Source organism: Mesoplodon mirus, assembly GCF_964341445.2.
Source record: "Mesoplodon mirus genome assembly, chromosome: 18".
In the NCBI taxonomy this organism is placed as follows: Eukaryota; Metazoa; Chordata; class Mammalia; order Artiodactyla; family Ziphiidae; genus Mesoplodon; species Mesoplodon mirus.
The window spans coordinates 17,824,812-17,842,542 of NC_138994.1; the positions used below are offsets into that span (position 1 = coordinate 17,824,812).

At 53.1% G+C, this 17,731-nt stretch overlaps 1 protein-coding gene across 1 annotated transcript in view; it reads right to left on the reverse strand.

Moving 5' to 3' along the window:
- Positions 1-7,361: 7,361 nt before the first annotated feature.
- The window catches only part of SAP30BP (SAP30 binding protein), a 33,950-nt gene continuing 23,580 nt past the window's right edge, over positions 7,362-17,731 (reverse strand). The window contains exons 5-11 of the mRNA XM_082603476.1: positions 15,331-15,419; positions 13,117-13,208; positions 12,227-12,287; positions 11,794-11,845; positions 10,153-10,211; positions 9,276-9,360; positions 7,362-9,003 (exon numbers count right to left, since the gene is read on the reverse strand). Of these exons, the coding sequence (XP_082459602.1) occupies positions 8,822-9,003; positions 9,276-9,360; positions 10,153-10,211; positions 11,794-11,845; positions 12,227-12,287; positions 13,117-13,208; positions 15,331-15,419 (620 nt within the window). The 3' untranslated portion in view covers positions 7,362-8,821. The remainder of the gene's footprint in view (positions 9,004-9,275; positions 9,361-10,152; positions 10,212-11,793; positions 11,846-12,226; positions 12,288-13,116; positions 13,209-15,330; positions 15,420-17,731) is intronic.

Genomic DNA, 17,731 nt, shown 5'->3' on the forward strand with positions numbered 1-17,731 from the left:
GATTCTTAACCACTGCACAACCGGGGAAGTCCAAGCCGTGAGTTTCTTCAGGTTTCTTTGAGTCTGGGGTTTCATTACCTGGAACCTGTGTGTGGACCTTGGGGGTCCATGAACCATTTGAGATCATGTGCAAAACTCAAGGTGTATCTGACATTGGAATGTGGATTTGCTGGCAAGAGGATCCTTCCCTTACACTGAATTCCCAAATAGGTACTGGCCCCCAAAGGGTTAAGGAGCATTGTACTACATATTAATTTTATAAAAAATAAAACAAAAAAACCCATTGTCTCATTCTGCAGCCTTAGGGCCAGAGTGAGCCCAGTATGTAGTGGAGTTTCCTTCTGCAGGCTTTGCCAAATAGCTGAGGTCCCTGGAACAGGATGGAGAAGCCCAAGAACCTCAGACTGCAGCTCCTACCTGCCTGCACTCATCCTGTGGCCTCTGGCAGGCCAGACTTGCTCCCTCATTAGTTCAATCGTTTATTCATTTAACAAGCATTTAATGAGCTCTTATGCCAGGTGCTGGGGATCCCCAGAGGGATGATACACACCACCTGCTTGCTTAACGGAGCTCAGTTTAAACCATGGACCTCCAAAGCGGGCTGCATATTCTCCAGGGATATGCCACATGATCCACTATTTTTTGCTTGACAATGTACATCACTTATTGGCAGAGTGGTACCCATTTCTATAAATAAACAACTTAAATGATAAATAGACAGTGGATGTGTGACCAGAACAGTTTGGTGACCCATCTAGAGACCTTCTATCAACCCCCACACATATGATTGTTTTATCTTTCTTACTCCTAAAACTGTCCTTCCCCGACCCACCCCCCCAAAAAATTGACCCTTTATTTTTTTTATTTTTATTTATTTTTAATTATTTTTTTGGCTGTGTTGAGTCTTCATTGCTGCACACGGGCTTTCTCTAGTTGCGGCGAGCAGGGGCTACTCTTCATTGCGGTGCGTGGGCTTCTCATTGTGGTGGCTTCTTTTGTTGCGGAGCACGGGCTCTAGGTACGCGGGCTTCAGTAGTTGTGGCTCGCAGGCTCTAGAGCACAGGCTCAGTAGCTGTGGCGCACGGGCTTAGTTGCTCTGCAGCATGTGGGATCTTCCCGGACCAGAGATCGAACCCGTGTCCCCTGCATGGGCAGGCGGATTCTTAACCATTGCACCACCAGGGAAGTCCCCAAAATTGACCTTTTAAAGAGACAGGCCGGGCTTCCCTGGTGGCGCAGTGGTTGAGAGTCCGCCTGCCGATGCAGGGGACACGGGTTCGTGCCCCAGTCTGGGAAGATCCCACATGCCATGGAGCGGCTGGGCCCGTGAGCCGTAGCCACTGAGCCTGCATGTCCGGAGCCTGTGCTCCGCAACGGGAGAGGCCACAACAGTGAGAGGCCCGCGTACCACAAAAAAAAAAAAAAGGAAGAGACAGGCCAGTTGACTTGCAGAATGTCTCACTGTCTGGATTTGTCTGATTGCTTCCTCGTGGTGTCTTTGGACTTGACTTTTTAGCCTCCTGTAAACTGGAAGTTAAGTCTAAAAGCCTGATTAGATTCAGTTTAAACTTTTTTGGCAAGGATGGTCAGAGGTGGTGCTGTGTTTTATTGGGTGGCGTGTAATGTCAGCTGCCCCCCTATTAGTGATGATTGAGGAAGTGACCACCATCTCTCTCCACTGTAAAAGTACATTTTCACTTTATGATTAAGAAGTAATTAAGACGGGGTAATGTTTTGTCACCCTGCCCATTTCCCAACAAACTTTCACTGAACGGGTTTTAGCATCCATTGTTGATCCTTGCTTGAATCAATTACTCTTTGGGGGTTAAAGAGTAGTGATATTCCATTTCTACGTTTAACAGAAGGTATCCTTCTAATTAAAAAAAAATAGAGGTTTCCTTCATCAACTAGGAATGAATTATGTGCCTCCAAAATACACATACACAAAGGGTAAATGCTTCTTTTCTTTTTGAGTTATAGAACTTTAAAAAATTACAGTGATTGCTACAAAGCAACCCCAAGGGACTTCTTCCCAGGTGGCGCAGTGGTTAAGAATCCGCCTGCCAGTGCAGGGGACACAGATTTGAGCCCTGGTTCGGGAAGATCCCACATGCCGTGGAGCTACTAAGCCCACGTGCCACAACTACTGAGCCTGTGCTCTAGAGCCTGTGAGCCACAGCTACTGAGCCCGTGTGCCACAACTACTGAAGCCTGCACACCTAGAGCCCGTGCTCTGCAACAAGAGAAGCCACCACAGTGAGAAGCCCATGCACCGCAACGAAGAGTAGCCCCCGTTCACTGCAATTAGAGAACGCCTGCGTGCAGCAATGAAGACCCAATGCAGCCAAAAATAAATAAATAAATAAACTTAAAAAAAAAAGCAACCACCCAAAATGGTTTAAAATTGTGCTAAGGGGCCTCCCTGGTGGCACAGTGGTTGAGAGTCCGCCTGCCGATGCAGGGGACACAGGTTCGTGCCCCGGTCTGGGAGGATCCCACATGCCGCGGAGCGGCTGGGCCCGTGAGCCATGGCCGCTCAGCCTGCGCGTCCGGAGCCTGTGCTCCGCAGCAGGAGAGGCCACAACAGTGAGAGGCCCGCGTACCGCAAAAAAAAAAAAAAAAAAAAAAAAAAAATTGTGCTAAAAACATAACATATGGACTTCCCTGGCAGTCCAGTGGTTAAGACTCTGTGCTTCCACCACAAGGTACACGGGTTCAGCCTCTGGTCGGGGAACTAAGATTCCACATACCGAGCGGCATGGCCAAAAAACCCCAAAACAAAACAAAAAACCCCAGCATTACATAAATATTACCATCTTAATTAGTTTTCTTTCTTTCTTTTTTTTTTTTCTTAATTTTTTGGCTTGCGGGATCTTAGTTCCCCAGCCAGGGATGGAACCCAGGCCACCACAGTGAAAGCGCAGAGTCCTAACCACTGGACCGCCAGGGAATTCCCTTAATCTGTTTTAAGTGTATAGTTCAATAGTGTTAAATATTGGGCAACAGATTTCCAGAACTTTTTCATCTTGCAAACTGAAGCTCTGTACCCATTAAATAGCTCCTCATTTTCCCCTCCCCCCAGCCCCTGTTTAATTATCATTCTATTTTCTGTCTCAATGATTTTGGCTACTCTAGGTGTCTCATGTAAGTGGAATCATATACTATGTCTTTTTGTGTTTGGCTTATTTCACTTAGCATAATGCCCACAAGGTCCATCTATGTTGTAGCATGTGGCAGGATTTCCTTCCTTTTTAAGGCTGAATAATATTTCATTGTATGTATAGACCACATTTTGTTTATCCACTCATCTGTTGGTGGACAATGGGTAGCTTCCATCTCTTGGTTATTGTAAATAATGCTGCTATGAACATGGGTGTGCAACCATACCTTCCAGACCCTGCTTTCAATTTTATTGGACATAAACCCAGAAGTGGTGGATCCCACGGTAGTCCTATTTTTAATTTTTTGAGGACCACCATGCAGTTTTCCATAGCAATTGCATAATTTTATAATCCCATCAACAGTGCACAAGGCTTAATTCTTTTAACTATGAATTTCAGAGTAAAGAGTTGATATATTCAACTCAAATGGTGGCAAATACATTTTTTCCTTTCTTTTTTCAAATACGATGCATGCATGGATTTTCATTTATTCAATAGTTTACAATTGTAATGTTGCGATATAATAAGTAATACCTATTTGGTCTTTGTCCATGGTTTTTTCCAACAGCTCCGGAGCGATAAAGGTGAAAGGAGAGTCTTTGTTATTCATAACAAGCCCCTTTCAACCACACCAGAGTTTATGTTAATGAGGTGACTTTTGGAAAGCCACTAAGGTTGGGGGGCACTGGTTGTCAGGGGAACCAACCACGTGATTAGAGAGTTGAAACTTTCAGCCTCAACACAGCCCCACCCTCACCCCAACCTCCACCCACCTCCAGAGAAGGGGTATGGGCTAGAGATTGTGTTTCCTCACCAATGGCCAACGATTTAATGAATCATGCCTAGTAATGAAGCCTCCACAAAAATCCTAATCAAAGTGGGTTCAGATTGCTTCCAGATTGCTAAATACATGGAGTCCTGGGAGGGTAGTGTGCCCAGAGAGAGCAGGAAGCTCCACACCCCTTACCCCATACTCTTTCCTATGCACCTCTTCCTTCTGGCTGATCCTGAGTTGTATTCTGTTGTAATAAACCAGTAATTTAGTAAGTAAACTGTTTTCCTGAGTTCTGGGAGCCATTCTAGCAAATTATTGAGCCCAAGGAGGAGTCATGGGAACCTCCAATTTATAACCAGTTGGTCAGGAGTAGGGGAGGCCCAGACAGGCAGTTGGCCTCTGGGTAGGGAGCAGTCTTATGGGACAGACCTGTGGGGTCTGGGCTAACTCCAGGCAGCTGGTGTCAGAATTGCTCGGTTGTGGAAAACCCACACATTTGGTGTCAGAAGCCTTTTATGACGTTGTGAGTAGCAGTGTACAGGAAGCAAGGGAGTTTTTCCTTTTTCACAATAATTGGCCAGTGGGAGATCTCTTCAAACCAGCTCCTTTGACCTTTGAAACACTCTTTGCCGTCCTCCCTGCTTTCTGGGACAAACTGGCCCAGTCCCACTTAGATTTCTAGATCAGCCATTTCTCTCCAAGGAGCCCTGGTTCCTTTTAGTGGGGAATGGTATGAGATATCGAGATTTGGGTGCTACATGTGCTCATTCCTACTGGGGGCCATTGCTTCTGGGTCCTTTCAAAGGACATAGCTGGGACTTTCTTCTTATTTTTTTTTTTTTTTTTTTTTTTTTTTTTTTTTTTTTTTTTTTTTGCGGTACGCGGGCCTCTCACTGTTGTGACCTCTCCCGTTGCGGAGCGCAGGCTCCGGATGCGCAGGCTCAGCGGCCATGGCTCACGGGCCCAGCCGCTCCGTGGCATGTGGGATCTTCCCAGACCGGGGCACGAACCCGTGTCCCCTGCATCGGCAGGCGGACTCTCAACCACTGCGCCACCAGGGAAGCCCTCTTCTTATTTTTGAATCACGAGTTCATCATCTTTTTTTTTTTTTTTTTTTTTTTTGCAGTAGCGGGCCTCTCACTGTTGTGGCCTCTCCCGTTGCGGAGCACAGGCTCCGGACGCGCAGGCTCAGTGGCCATGGCTCACGGGCCCAGCCGCTCTGCGGCACGTGGGATCTTCCCAGACCGGGGCACGAACCCGTGTCCCCTGCATCGGCAGGCGGACTCTCAACCACTGTGCCACCAGGGAAGCCCATCATCTTTTTTTTTTAAAATATATTTATTTATTTATTTTTGGCTGCATTGGGTCTTCATTGCTGCGTGTGGGCTTTTCTCTAGTTGCAGCGAGCGGGGGCTACTCTTCGTTGCGGTGCACGGGCTTTTCATTGCAGTGGCTTCTCTTGTTGCAGAGCATGGGCTCTAGGCACGTGGGCTTCAGTAGTTGTGGCATGTGGGCTCAGTAGTTGTGGCTTGCAGGCTCTAGAGCATAGGCTCAGCAGTTGTGGCGCATGGGCTTAGTTGCTCCGCGGCATGTGGGATCTTCCAGGACCAGGGCTCGAACCCGTGTCCCCTGCATTGGTGGGAGGATTCTTAGCTACTGCCAAGATACTTAGTCCCTGAATCATGAGTTCATACTGATGTTTCCAATTCAAATTTAAAATGAAAGATTTTTCTTGTGTCTCTTTCCTCTATTTTTTGTTTTGTATTTCTTCCCTTTCTTACACAAAAGCATATTCTATGCACTGTTCGGCACCTTGCCCTTTTCATTTTCTCTCTCCTGAAGATCACTCCAAATTTGGCCACAGAGATCTTCCTCATTCTTTATGGCTCAAAGGGCCTTACTTTTTTTATTATTATTATTATAGAGATTTTAAACATACATAAAGGTGCTCCTCCTCATCAGGGAGGACGCCCACACCCTTTCTCTCTGGGTGTGTATGTCTGCCTTGCTTCTGTCTTAAATAAACAGTTTCTCTGTGTGCCCTCCAAAACAAAAAAACAAAAACAAACACACAAAATTAGAGGGTACCCATCACTGAGCCTTATCAACTGCCAACACGTGGCCAATGTGCAGCGGGATGCTGTGAGGTTGGCACATGGGTTGGGGATTTTCAGTCCAGTGGCCATGGGGGCAGGGACCACTGTGCCCTCCATCCCGCCAAACACCCGGGCACTTATCTCACACCAAGCACTTGGGACACAGCTTTGTTGGATTGTGTTGTTTCCGCTCATAAGAGAACCGTGGTCTCAGCCCAGTGTGTGGACAGAAATGGTAAGGCAGTAGTGTTAATCAGAGATGTGGGAGCCCTGAGAAAGGAGCAACTAACGCCCAGGGGAGTCAGGAAGGGGTTAAGAAAACCTGAGCTGCATCTTGAAGGTATCCGTGCCCAGGTAGGGAGTGATACAAGGGCAATGGTGAGAAAGTTGGGAGAAGCCAAGCATGGGGGCATGGGCAGGGTCAGCGGCAGGGGGTGTGGGGGGTGGAGGGGGGAGACTGGCAAGGTGATGAGAATGCTGGTGGCCTTGCCTGCCAGGCTGAAGTGGAATCTCCTGTGGACAGCGGGAGAGCACATGACGTGGCCAGAGCTGGGGTGCAGGAAGATGCTCCCCAGAGCTGGACTGGAGCTTGGAAGGGAGTGGGAGAGTGAGAAAGGCAGCAGATGAGGCCGAAGCGATCAGTGAACTGAGGCAGCAATAACAATGGTGGGGGAGGGGTCTCTGAAGTGACCCATTGGTTGTGGGGTAGAGCACGGGGGTCCAGGGTGCAGCCGTGAGCCCTGGACGATCATGATGCCATCACCCAAGATGAGGACCATAGGAAGAGGGCAGGGGATGTATGGGTGTGTGGGAGTAGGGTTCAGCTTGGACAGGCGCTTTGCGAGCAGGGACAGAGGACTTTGGACCCGCGTGCTGGGCACACCCGGCCTCCAGAGAAGGCTGATAATCCGCCCCTGTGGCATCCTCAGTGGAACTAAGGTGGGCAGGCACCAATCCTGTTTTACAGGAGAATAAACTGAAATTCAGCGGTATTAAAGACCTTCACCCCACTCACAAGGCTTGTAAGCGGAACTGCCAACTCTGGGCTGCCCAACCCCCAGCCTGTGTTCATTCCCCAGGGCCCCAGCGGCTGGGCCCCGCAGGGGAAACAGTCATTACTGATCCAACCGGACAGCTTGACGGCCAGGGATGGGGGTGCCCAGAGCACAGTCAAAGGCCAGGACCCTGGCCAGTTTTATCATCTCGGGAGTTTGCTTCCCTCCTTGGTCTAAAACAAGAAGGAACTGGATTGGCCAACAACAGACATGTGTAGAGTACTTTACAGTTAATAAAACTTTTGCATAAATCATCTCATTGATTCTCCACAACCACCTTAAGAAGCTTTATTACCGTGATCTGACAAAGAAGGCTTACAGAAATAAGGGCCCAAGACACGACTCAAACTCGTTTTAAACTGGGATCCAGAGCAGAGGTGCTGACCCCGCTCCTGCTGTCCCCATGGTCCCACGCTGCCGCCCACACAAGCTCCACAGGGCCCTTGTGGAATGAGGGGCCCCTGTCGGAGGAGGCTGCACGGCAGGAAGCCCCTTCTGACTCAGGGGGCAGCAGCCCCTCTCCCCAGGGTGGCGAAGTCGTCACAAAGGAGGGGAGGGGGAGAACCGACCTCTTCTGGTGCCGAGTGCGTGTTTGTGGGGAGGGGGCGAGTGTAACTCGATCTCTATTTTGGGGACCACAGGGCAGGGTTGTCACACCCCTCTGGTCATGCGTCAGTATCGGGCACAACCTTGGGACCACCTTTCTAACCCCCTGCCCGCCCCAGGGAAGCAACCCTGCTCTTCACAGCCCCGCTTCCTTCTCTGAACGCGCAGCCCTCCCGCTGGAGGAGACCTGCCAGAGAGCAGGAAAGGCAGACCCGTTCTCTCCGGCCTCAGACTCCAGGCCTGGCAGCGGCGGGGAAATCTGTTTTGGCCCCAAAAGGAGCCTGGCGGCCACTGGCGCTGCCCAGGTGCTGCTGTGGAGCAGAGATAACCCGGACAGGAAGGGTGGGGTGGCGGGAGCCTCCCAGGAGCCGGGTTTCACGTAAACAATGAGCGGCTGCCCAGCCATGCCAGGAGGTGACTCATCTCCCCACACTGGGCCTGCCCACACCTCGCCCCCTCCCTGCATGGGCTGGGGCTCAACCCCAGCCCTCCTGGTCACTGGCTTGACTTCAAAAGCTGGGGTGTGTCCAAGAAGTGGTCCGAGGAGGGCTCAACTGCCCCCAAGGGAGTAGAGGTCTGGGCTCCTGCCTGAGGACTGGCTGAGCTGCAGGGTCAGGGCAGGGACAGTGGGAACTGGGGCCTCCCCTGCTCTCTGGACCCTGCCCGCCCATGGGAATGACGACAGTGACTTTCTGGGCCACCTTCTCTGAGCGGCACCACAGGCTCTGTTCATCCCACTGTCAACCCTGACAATCCCAACCAAGAAGATGGGGAGGACACTTGAGCTTTCACGTCTGCCTGAAAACAGACTGTAGAAGAGGCCAGTGCATCCGAGATGCTGAGATGTAAGGATACAGCGCTTTTAATAGGGCGGCAGACCCCACAGCGTGGAGGACAGCGTCCACAGTGCCCCACTCTGCTGCAGCAACGTCTCTTCCAGCTGGAAGGCCGCATGGAGTCTCCTCTCGGGGTGGCACCCGGGGAGCAGGTCCCAGTCCTGAAATATACAAAGTGGCGCCTCCCAGTGGGCACAGGTCACCGGGCTGCACAGTCTCGTCAAGTCCCAGAGTGGCTCCTCCCCTTGACGGAAAGGAGAATGTCCGAGCCACCCCGAGCTGGTCCCTCAGGTCACTGCTTGGCCTTTTTCACGATGGTGCCCACGGCAGAGATAACGGTGGTCTTAGAGCCACTGGCACTGGTGGTCACTGTGACGACAGCGGGCAGGGTGGCCGTAGTGGTGAGGATGGTGGGCTGGGCTATCGTCGTCACTGGGATGGCTGAGTCCCACTTGCTCTTTCTCTTCTGGGCGTCTGGGGGTAAGGCAAGAGAGAAGCCAGGATCAACACCAACCACAAAGCAACACTCCCTCTCCAGTAGGCCGGCAGTCAGAGCTCAGGGGGCAGAAACTGCAAGGCCCTTAGCCTCAGAAAGCCAAGGGGCAGCCAGTGAACCGGGACCCCACCCCAGGCTCCAAAGCGGGCTCAGCACAAACCACAGCGACGCCAGGCTCTGTTCCCCAAAACAAGAGAGGGAAGCCCTCGCTCCGTCTGTGGAGTGGCCGGGAAGCGGAGCCGCCGTCTACCTGCAACAGCTGTGCTGGCCGTGGCAGTGGTGGCGGCCGCGGCGTTGGTCGTGGTCCCTTTCTTGGTGCCCGTCACAAACTCTATCTGGAGGGCGAGAGGGACAAGCGTTAAAACCCGTGTAAAGCCGTGTCTCCACATCGTTCTGCCAGCTGTCTGCTCCCATTGACACCACACCCAGGAGGCACTGAGAATCAGCTCTGCTCTGACCGTCCGGGGCTGGGAGAGGTGCGGGGAAGCGCTCGAAGGGGGTTTAGTCCCCTGAAGAGCTTCCCCAACAGACATCGGACCCCTCCCGGCACCACTGTGTCTCTGCGCTCGGGCACCCCTGCCTGCCGCCCCACCTCAGGCCCAGGCCCTCACACTCCACGGGAGGCGGTGCTGCTTGGGAAGAGCGTGCTCAGGATCCTAAAAGGAGGGGTCGCCGGGCCATCAGACGTGGGACCTACAGGGAAGCACTAAGGCAGGCTGCAGAGGTCAGCTCTGGAAGCCAAGAAAGGCACAGACCACAGCGCTCTGGGAAGGAAATATCTGCCTCCGTTCAGGCCAAGGAGAACACCTATGACGACAAAGGGAGAAACCCCCAGGGCTCTATGGCTGTAACGGGGTGCGTGTGTGTGTGCGTGTGTGTAGAAGGGATGTAATGCAGCAAATATAAGATGTCAAGAAACCAAACAGAAGCAACCAGAAAGCGTCTTCAAGCTGAGTTAGGGAGGCTTAAAATCCGGCACAGGGCACACCTAAGGCTGCTCAGAGCATCATCAGGCGATGAACCAGTGGTTGTGGGGAGAGCAGCCTGGACGTTCCAGGGCTGAGCCAGCAGGACCCGTGCGCTCCAAACAGCTGCCCTCTTCATCAGGACTGCCGTCCACCACTTACTTTGGTTCGCTCCTTTTTGGCCTTTTCCAATTTATCCATTTCAATCTTCTGGGCTTTGGCTACGAACACAAGACGGGCAGTTACACAAGCAGCCAAAACAACTCCCACACGAGGAGATACTTCAGGCCGAAGGACTAGCACTTGCTGCTTCCCCGGGGTTCTTGTTTGAAGCATCCCTTTGTGATGGGCAGAATCAAGTGCCAGCGCTCAGCCAGCGTGAAGCAGGGGCCTCAAACTTAAAGGCCCCGAGGCTGGGGCTGTGCACTGCCGTCTGGAGGGGTCAGCTGTTCCCAGCTTCGGCTGGCTGGGAATGCTGGCCTAGTGTGACTACCTTCTCAGTGACCAAGAGCAGCCGGAACCTTGGATTTTTATTTTTTAATGTATGCATTTTTTTTTTCCTGTACGCAGGCCTCTCACTGTTGTGGCCTCTCCCGTTGCGGAGCACAGGCTCCGGATGCACAGGCTCAGTGGCCATGGCTCACGGGCCCAGCTGCTCCGCGGCATGTGGGATCTTCCCAGACCGGGGCACAAACCCGTGTCCCCTGCATCGGCAGGCGGACTCTCAACCACTGCGCCACCAGGGAAGCCCCTTAATGTATTTTTTAAAATAAATTTATTTATTTATTTTTAATGTATTTTTGGCTGCTTTGGTTCTTTGTTGCTGCGCACGGGCTTTCTCTAGTTGCGGCGAGCAGGGGCTACTCTTTGTTGTGGTGCGCGGGCTTCTCATTGCGGTGGCTTCTCTTGTTGCAGAGCATGGGCTCTAGGCGTGGGGGCCTCAGGAGTTGTGGCTCGTGGGCTCTAGAGCACAGGCTCGGTAGTTGTGGCGCACAGGCTTAGTTGCTCCGCGGCATGTGGGATCTTCCCGGACCAGGGCTCGAACCCGTGTCCCCTGCATTGGCAGGTGGATGCTTAACCACCGCGCCACCAGGGAAGTCCTTTAATGTATTTTTTAATGTATATATGTATGTATTTATTTACCGTGCCACGCAGCCCGTGGGACCTTCGTTCCCTGACCAGGGATCGAACCCACGCCCCCTGCATTGGAAGCTCGGAGTCTTAACCACTGGACCGCCAGGGAAGTCCCTAGACTTTTAGATAAAACGTTGTCAACTAATTCAAATTAAAGCAAGACAAAACTCGTATGGGCCAAACAAAACACACCTACAGGCCAGAACTGGTTCATAGGCTGCTGGTTTGGGACCAGGCATCCGAGGAAATGGGCCCTTTGAAATTCCTCCCAGTTCTCCCAGATGTGCCCCTTCCAAGATTGCTGCACTCCCGCTGGCCCCTGCCTGGGACACCGTCTACACCTGCTCGGCCAGTATCTGTGCACTTTCAAACCTCGCCTCGGACCCGGTTTCCTCAGCGAGGCCGCCCCACCCCTGGCCCAATTAGGTGGCCCTGCCTGCACGCCCACCATCCCCACACCTGTCATCGCTGGATCACTCCTTTAATCCTGTCTTCTTTGCTGTACTGTAAGCCTCATAAGTCAGGGATGGGGTCTGGACCTTTCAAGGCTGTATACCCCAGCTCCTCAGACATGGCCAGACATGGAGGAGACCCTGAAATCTGTGCTGCCTGATGACTGGATGGATAGACAGACGGGATGGGTGAGCAGGCAGACGGACAGCTACGCACCTAATGCCTCATAGTAGGAGTCTTCGGACCAGCCATGGGGATCAAACATATCCTGAAAAAGAAAAGGTTAAAGCTGCAGTAAAGGTTAAAGTGCCTTCCCTGAGTCTTTCCATGGATCTTCCTGGCCTGGAGTCTCCTGCCTTCAAGGGCACAGGGGCTCAGCTGTTATCCCTGGTCTCCAGCCAGTCCTCCTTAGGATTATGAGGGCAAAGATGCATTTGTTCACAGGCTGTTCTACAGGGCACAGCGAGTCCATGCTCAGGCCCTAGCCAATCAGAGGCCCCGGGACTCAAACAAGAGAGACGGGGACTGCGCTCCTCAGCTGGCAGTGCTGCAGTGTGGACCTTTCAGCGGTGCCAGGCTGGATCCAGCGGGATGACCACAGGGCCCCGAGTACCCTCTCTCACCCTCAGCCTCTGCGGGTGGGACATACCTTCGGGTAGTTGGTGCCGAGCTCATCAATCGCACAGAACTGGATGAGCTTCTCATAGATGCTGAAAGAGGAAAACCACAAGGCGCTGAGCAGGCCTGAGACCCGGGGCCCTGTGTGGCACCAGATTTCAAGAGATCAGAACCATTTGGTGCCTGGGCTCAGGTGAAGCATTTAAATCCGACCTAACTGTTCTAAGCAAGCTTCTGGATGGAAGGGGAAATGTCCACTGGCTTGACATTAAAAGTCACTTCTGGCCCTCCAGTCTCCCAGAGAGATGGACTGGGGCCAGTGGCCAGGAAGAATATGGTGTCGAGGTGAGGGCTGCAGTTTCTGTTCTTAACCGGACATCTGACCTTAAGTGTGCGTGGTTTGGTCAGGGCCACCCCACTTAGGCCCATAGGGGCCAAGGCAGGTCTCGGCCATCCGCACACAAGGCTCTTTCCTGGGTGTGTCACTTGCTTGAGCACTGGACAGAGTAAGACCCAGACACAGTTCTGTTTCTCAAACCTCTCACCTGCGCACAGAATCAACCACTTTCTAGAGGTGGAAGGACCTGGGCTGATCATCTGGTCCAATCCTCTCATCGAACAGCAGCGGACACTGAGGCCTTGAGAGGTCACATGCTTTAGGAGCAGAGTGGGAATGAGAACCCAGCCAGGCGCCCCCGCCCAGCCCAGGTCTCTCGGCTTCCGCTCTGCTTTATGTGTTCAATCTGGCTCTTCAACGGTAAACGGTAAGCCTCGGCGAGGGTAATGCAGTCTGGGTGATGGCCCTTTTGGGCTCAGGTGTGATCTGAGCTGGGCCTCTCCCTGCCACTTCCATGGAGGCACCCCCGTCCCCAGTCCAACATCAACCACCCAACTGACCCTGTAGGCTCATGGGAAACTCACCTGGGATTCCGAAATTCCTTCTTCCTTTGGATAATGTAGTTCATATCCATTCCCTCCTTGATCTTCCGCTCATAAAGCTTCTGGATCTTGTCCTGTGGAAGAGAAACAGAAGGATGACTATGACAGAACCCCACCGCCTCATGATCCCAGTCTGTGGTCACACATGCTGTGTGGACATGAGGACCCAGGAGAGCCACAGAGCCACGGGAAGCTCTGCTCTGGCCATACGGTCTTCCACCACCCAGCCTGTGACCAGCACCGAGCACAGATAAGATAGACGGAGACCAGTCTGCTTTTGCTTTGCTCTCTTCTGACCCGCTTTGGGTGGTTAGTAGAGGGAAGAATAAGGTCAAGGCAGAGAAGCCACAGAGAAGACAGTGAACAAATCCCCACTTGGTTAATCAGTTCCTGAACCACTTGAAGAGGTGTTTCAGGCTTTAGTGTTGATGGGCAGGGGTTGAAGGCTGGTTTTTAACTTTCCCAGGGGAGGAGAGCTCAGCAGGAGATCTAGGGAGACAGGAGTAGAGGTGTCACAGCCTCCCCAGTGTCCTTTGAGGGGCGGCTCACAGATGGCCGGTCTCACCACTTTATCAAGAGGTACCGTCAGGGGTCAAGAGGTCATTTTTCATCCAAACTCCCCTCCAGGCCCCTGCCCTGGCTCAATGGGAAACAGAAGAACCACCTGGCAGTGAGCTGGGCCAGTGCCACAAGTGTCTCCAGGCCCACAGAGATGAGGTCCACAACAGATGGCATCAGGGCTGTCTGGCGCGTGAAGAGGCCCCAGGAACCCAAGTCTCAGGGCAGAGCCATCTCTGAGGAGGAGAAGTCTTACCCAGGAAGGCTGGCGTTGGCCCAGGTAAGGGTCACTCGGCCGCCTCCCCCACTAGCGGCAGCTAAACACAGACTGTCCAGAAGGAAAACATTTGGGGCACTCTTCACCTGCAAGAGGAGGTGGGCAGGCTGGGAGGGCCTGAGCGAGGCCCTTTGGGCACATAGGAGAGGTGACCCACTCCCTCTGTCGGAAGCCAAGAATGGCTGGAGGAAGCACTGAATTGCAGAGAGAAGTTCGTGACACATTTACCAAGGAAGAGAGAAGCCGGGTGCAACACGCCTCCACGTTCTCTCTTTAAGGGTGACGGAGGGCAGCCTATCCAGAAGGCTCGGCAGATGGAGGAAGATCTGTATTTTACAGAAGACTGTTTTGTGTCTCCTGGGCCGTCAGACGGGTCCTCCTGTTTCAGGTGAACTAAAACGTTTGCTCAGTGTCATGGTTTCTACCAGTAGGAGGATCGAAAAAGGAGCAATACGCTGGTCTTGAAGGCTGGGCCGCCTGTCTCCGCCTGGTGGACTGCTGGAGAGTTCTTACAGGCTGTGGACTGTTGCCTGGCGCAGGGGTGACTCGATGTTGGGCGGGTGGTAGGTGGTGGTGGGGGGGGACGACCTCAGCAAAGGCAGGAGACTTCCGGGAGGAGAAGACACAGTGAGCGGCATCCCCAGCCCCAGGTCCCTTTAGTCACCCGTCCGCCAGCGTGCTGCGGGGGCCTGGGGTGTGGCCAGAGGCACCAGTAGAACCTACAGGATCAAAGGTAGAGCAGGTGGACCGGGCACCACCCTGGGGGCAGCCGTGCACGTCTGCCCTGTCACAAAGTCTCCTTCACAGCGGAACGTGCAGAGGGACAGGGAGAAACAACCACCGAGGCTGACCAGGAGGTGTAATCCCGCTGTCCCCTGAGGTCCTGCTCCCAAGGGAGTGACCGCACTCAACGTTCCATCTCCTCAGGTCAGGTCTGCACCAGGTTTTGTCAAGCAAGAAGCCAGTGAACTGGCATTTTAGGAAATCGAGGACTGAAGTTTATGCATATCCGTGCTTGTGCTTTTGCACTTCTATTTGTTTATTTTACATTCTGACAATCCCTCAGTTTCTTAACAAAGTTCCTTCCGAGATGGTCCCACTGGCTCAGGGTTGCCCAGAAGAGGCATGTTGTTTTCTCTGGTTAGGACATCACTTAGGGCAGCTAGGGGCCCCGGCTGAAGCAGCAGAGGGTGGCGTTGGGTACAGAGCAAATTCCTGAGAGCAGCCTAAGGGAGGTCACCAGGACTGCAGGCTCCTTCCCACTCGGGCCGTCCAGAAGCCTCTTAAAGTCAGACTGGGCCAGACACCTGTCCCAAGCCTCCTAGGCTACATGGGCCTCAGCAGCCGAGCGCTGTGCTTACCTGTAAGTGATTTGAGCACCTGCCGGGGGGCTCCGGCGGGATCTTGATTTCATCAGGTGACATGTTCCGGACTCTTTCAGAAAAGGAGGCTGGGGAAAGAACAGAGAAGAATCCTGTGGGTGGGGGACAGACATGGACAATAACCACCCCCCAAAAAAAGGCTGATAAAACATTTTCGAGGAGGGATACACACTATGAAACAGTAGAACAGGGTGTTTGGAGTAGCACTCCAAGAGGGTACATGTGAGTTGAGATCAAATGACCAGAAGGAGCCGGCACGTGCCAACCCAGGGGAAGAGAAGGTCAGGCAGAGGGCACGAGCATAAAGATGGCGTGTGGCCACATCACAGCAGTTCACCCACGAAAGGCTATGTCCTGGGGTGCGCTGGTGGATGTTTAACACCCGGCTGGGAGGCGGGGAGGGGCACAGCCACGCCTGCAGCATCTGCCCATTTCTGTGGTGTAAATTCTCCCCATGGCTAATGTCAAGCTACCAATGTGAAGTCGCTGAACTTGAGGCTGGGAAGAATGTGCACACCGCTGGCTCATAACGTGACCAGCTCCAGCCCCCCAGGGGCTCTGCCCCTGAAACACCGTCCCAGAATTCCAGAAACTCAGAGTTGCTTGGTGCCATCCTTCTCACCTCAGGCTCTCCTACCCAGGCTACAGGAGCAGCTCAGGGTTCCCTAGGCTTCGGGACTCAAAGCACTCAATACTGCCTCGTGCATAAATGACATTTACAAAAGGACCGGTTGGTTATTAGCTTAGGGCCCTTCAATGTCTTTTAAAATTAATTAATTAATTAATTAATTTTTGGCTGCAATGGGTCTTCGTTGCTGGGCGCGGGGCTTTCTCTAGTTGTGGCGAGCAGCGGCTACTCTTCGTCCCGGTGCGCAGGCTTCTCACTGTGGTGGCTTCTCTTGTTGCGGAGCTCGGGCTCTAGGCGCACGGGCTCAGTAGTTGTGGCGCACGGGCTTAGCTGCTCTGTGGCATGGGGGATCTTCCTGGACCAGGGCTCGAACCCGTGTCCGCTGCACTGGCAGGCAAATTCTTAACCACTGCGCCACCTGGGTAGTCCACGGCCCTTTGACAGTAAACCAATCAACCCGCTCCTGGTCCACTTCGTTCTTGGGAACAAAAGGTCTGATTCTGAAGCGAAGAACCACAACTCCCAGGGGGCGATTCCCTTGGAGATCTGCCCCTGCCCACCCAAGCTTCCCTCTCTCTACTCCCCTTCGTGCTGCCTCTGGCCACCCTTGCGACTGCAGAGTTGTGCTCTGGATCACTCAGACAATGCGCTCTTTGTTGTAAGATTCTGTATGTGCTTTTAAAACGTTCTCTCATGAAAAGGACTATAGTGAGCAAACAGCAGGCGGAGCGGGGTGGGGCAGGATGAAGGCAAAGAATGCACAATCCAGCACCAGTGACACCCGGCAACTACTTACTGGGTACCCGCCGTGTGCCTGGCCCCAGGCGGGACTTCTTAGCCCCAAGTGGCTGCCTGGACTGCCTGGGGATGGCCTAGCGAGTCTTCCCTTTCTCTCCCAAGGCTGGGTTATTATTTTCTTAGCAGATAAGGTGCTTTGATTTCTGCTTCGAGCTTCACTAGTCTCAGCTGCTGCCAAAGGAGCCTGCACACACCGTAAACACCGAGGCTGGGGCCCAAGCCCAGGGACAGTCTCCTAACCTGGACACACGTGCCGATTCTCACTGTCGGTTGATTCTCACTGGACGTGCCCCAGTGAAGAGAGCACTAGATCTGCCATTTTGGGTGAAGGGAAGAGGACAGAGACTGGGTGACATATCCTGCTGTGGACTGACACACCAGTGCAGCCTGGGAGCAGTTTTCACCACAGAACCATGTGCTGTTCTTTGCCCAGCACCCTCCGTCTCCTGTCTCCTGAAGCAAGGGACACCCAGATCTGGCAGGAGTTCAATCTCATCCTGACTTCCTCCTTCCTCCCAGCTCTGGGAGAGGCAGGAGGTCTAAGCCTGAGGCTCAAGCAGGCTGCAGAGGCCAGCTGAGAGTGGAATCAGCTGGGGTGTGCTGGGGTGTGCTGGTTCTCGCATTTCCTAAGCATCAGCAACAAAAGCAGGGAGGGCTGGGGCAGGCTTTGGGCCCACGGCAAAGAGGGTTAAGGCTTCCCTGGGGTGGAGAGTGTATGTGTGCATGTGACAGAGAGATAAAGAGTGCCCTCTGGCATTTGCCAGGAAAGCCTTTTGGAAAAACAGGGTGTGGCACTGTTGCCATTAGCAACCCAGCCACACTTGGGCTCAAATGGTATACAGTGTGACAGGGAGAGGGAGAGCCCCTCCTGAGCTCGTGGGCTTGGAACTGGGCTAGGAATGAGAAAATTCCTCGGGAGTAGCTGGCAAATGAAGGGATACATTCAGGAAACTC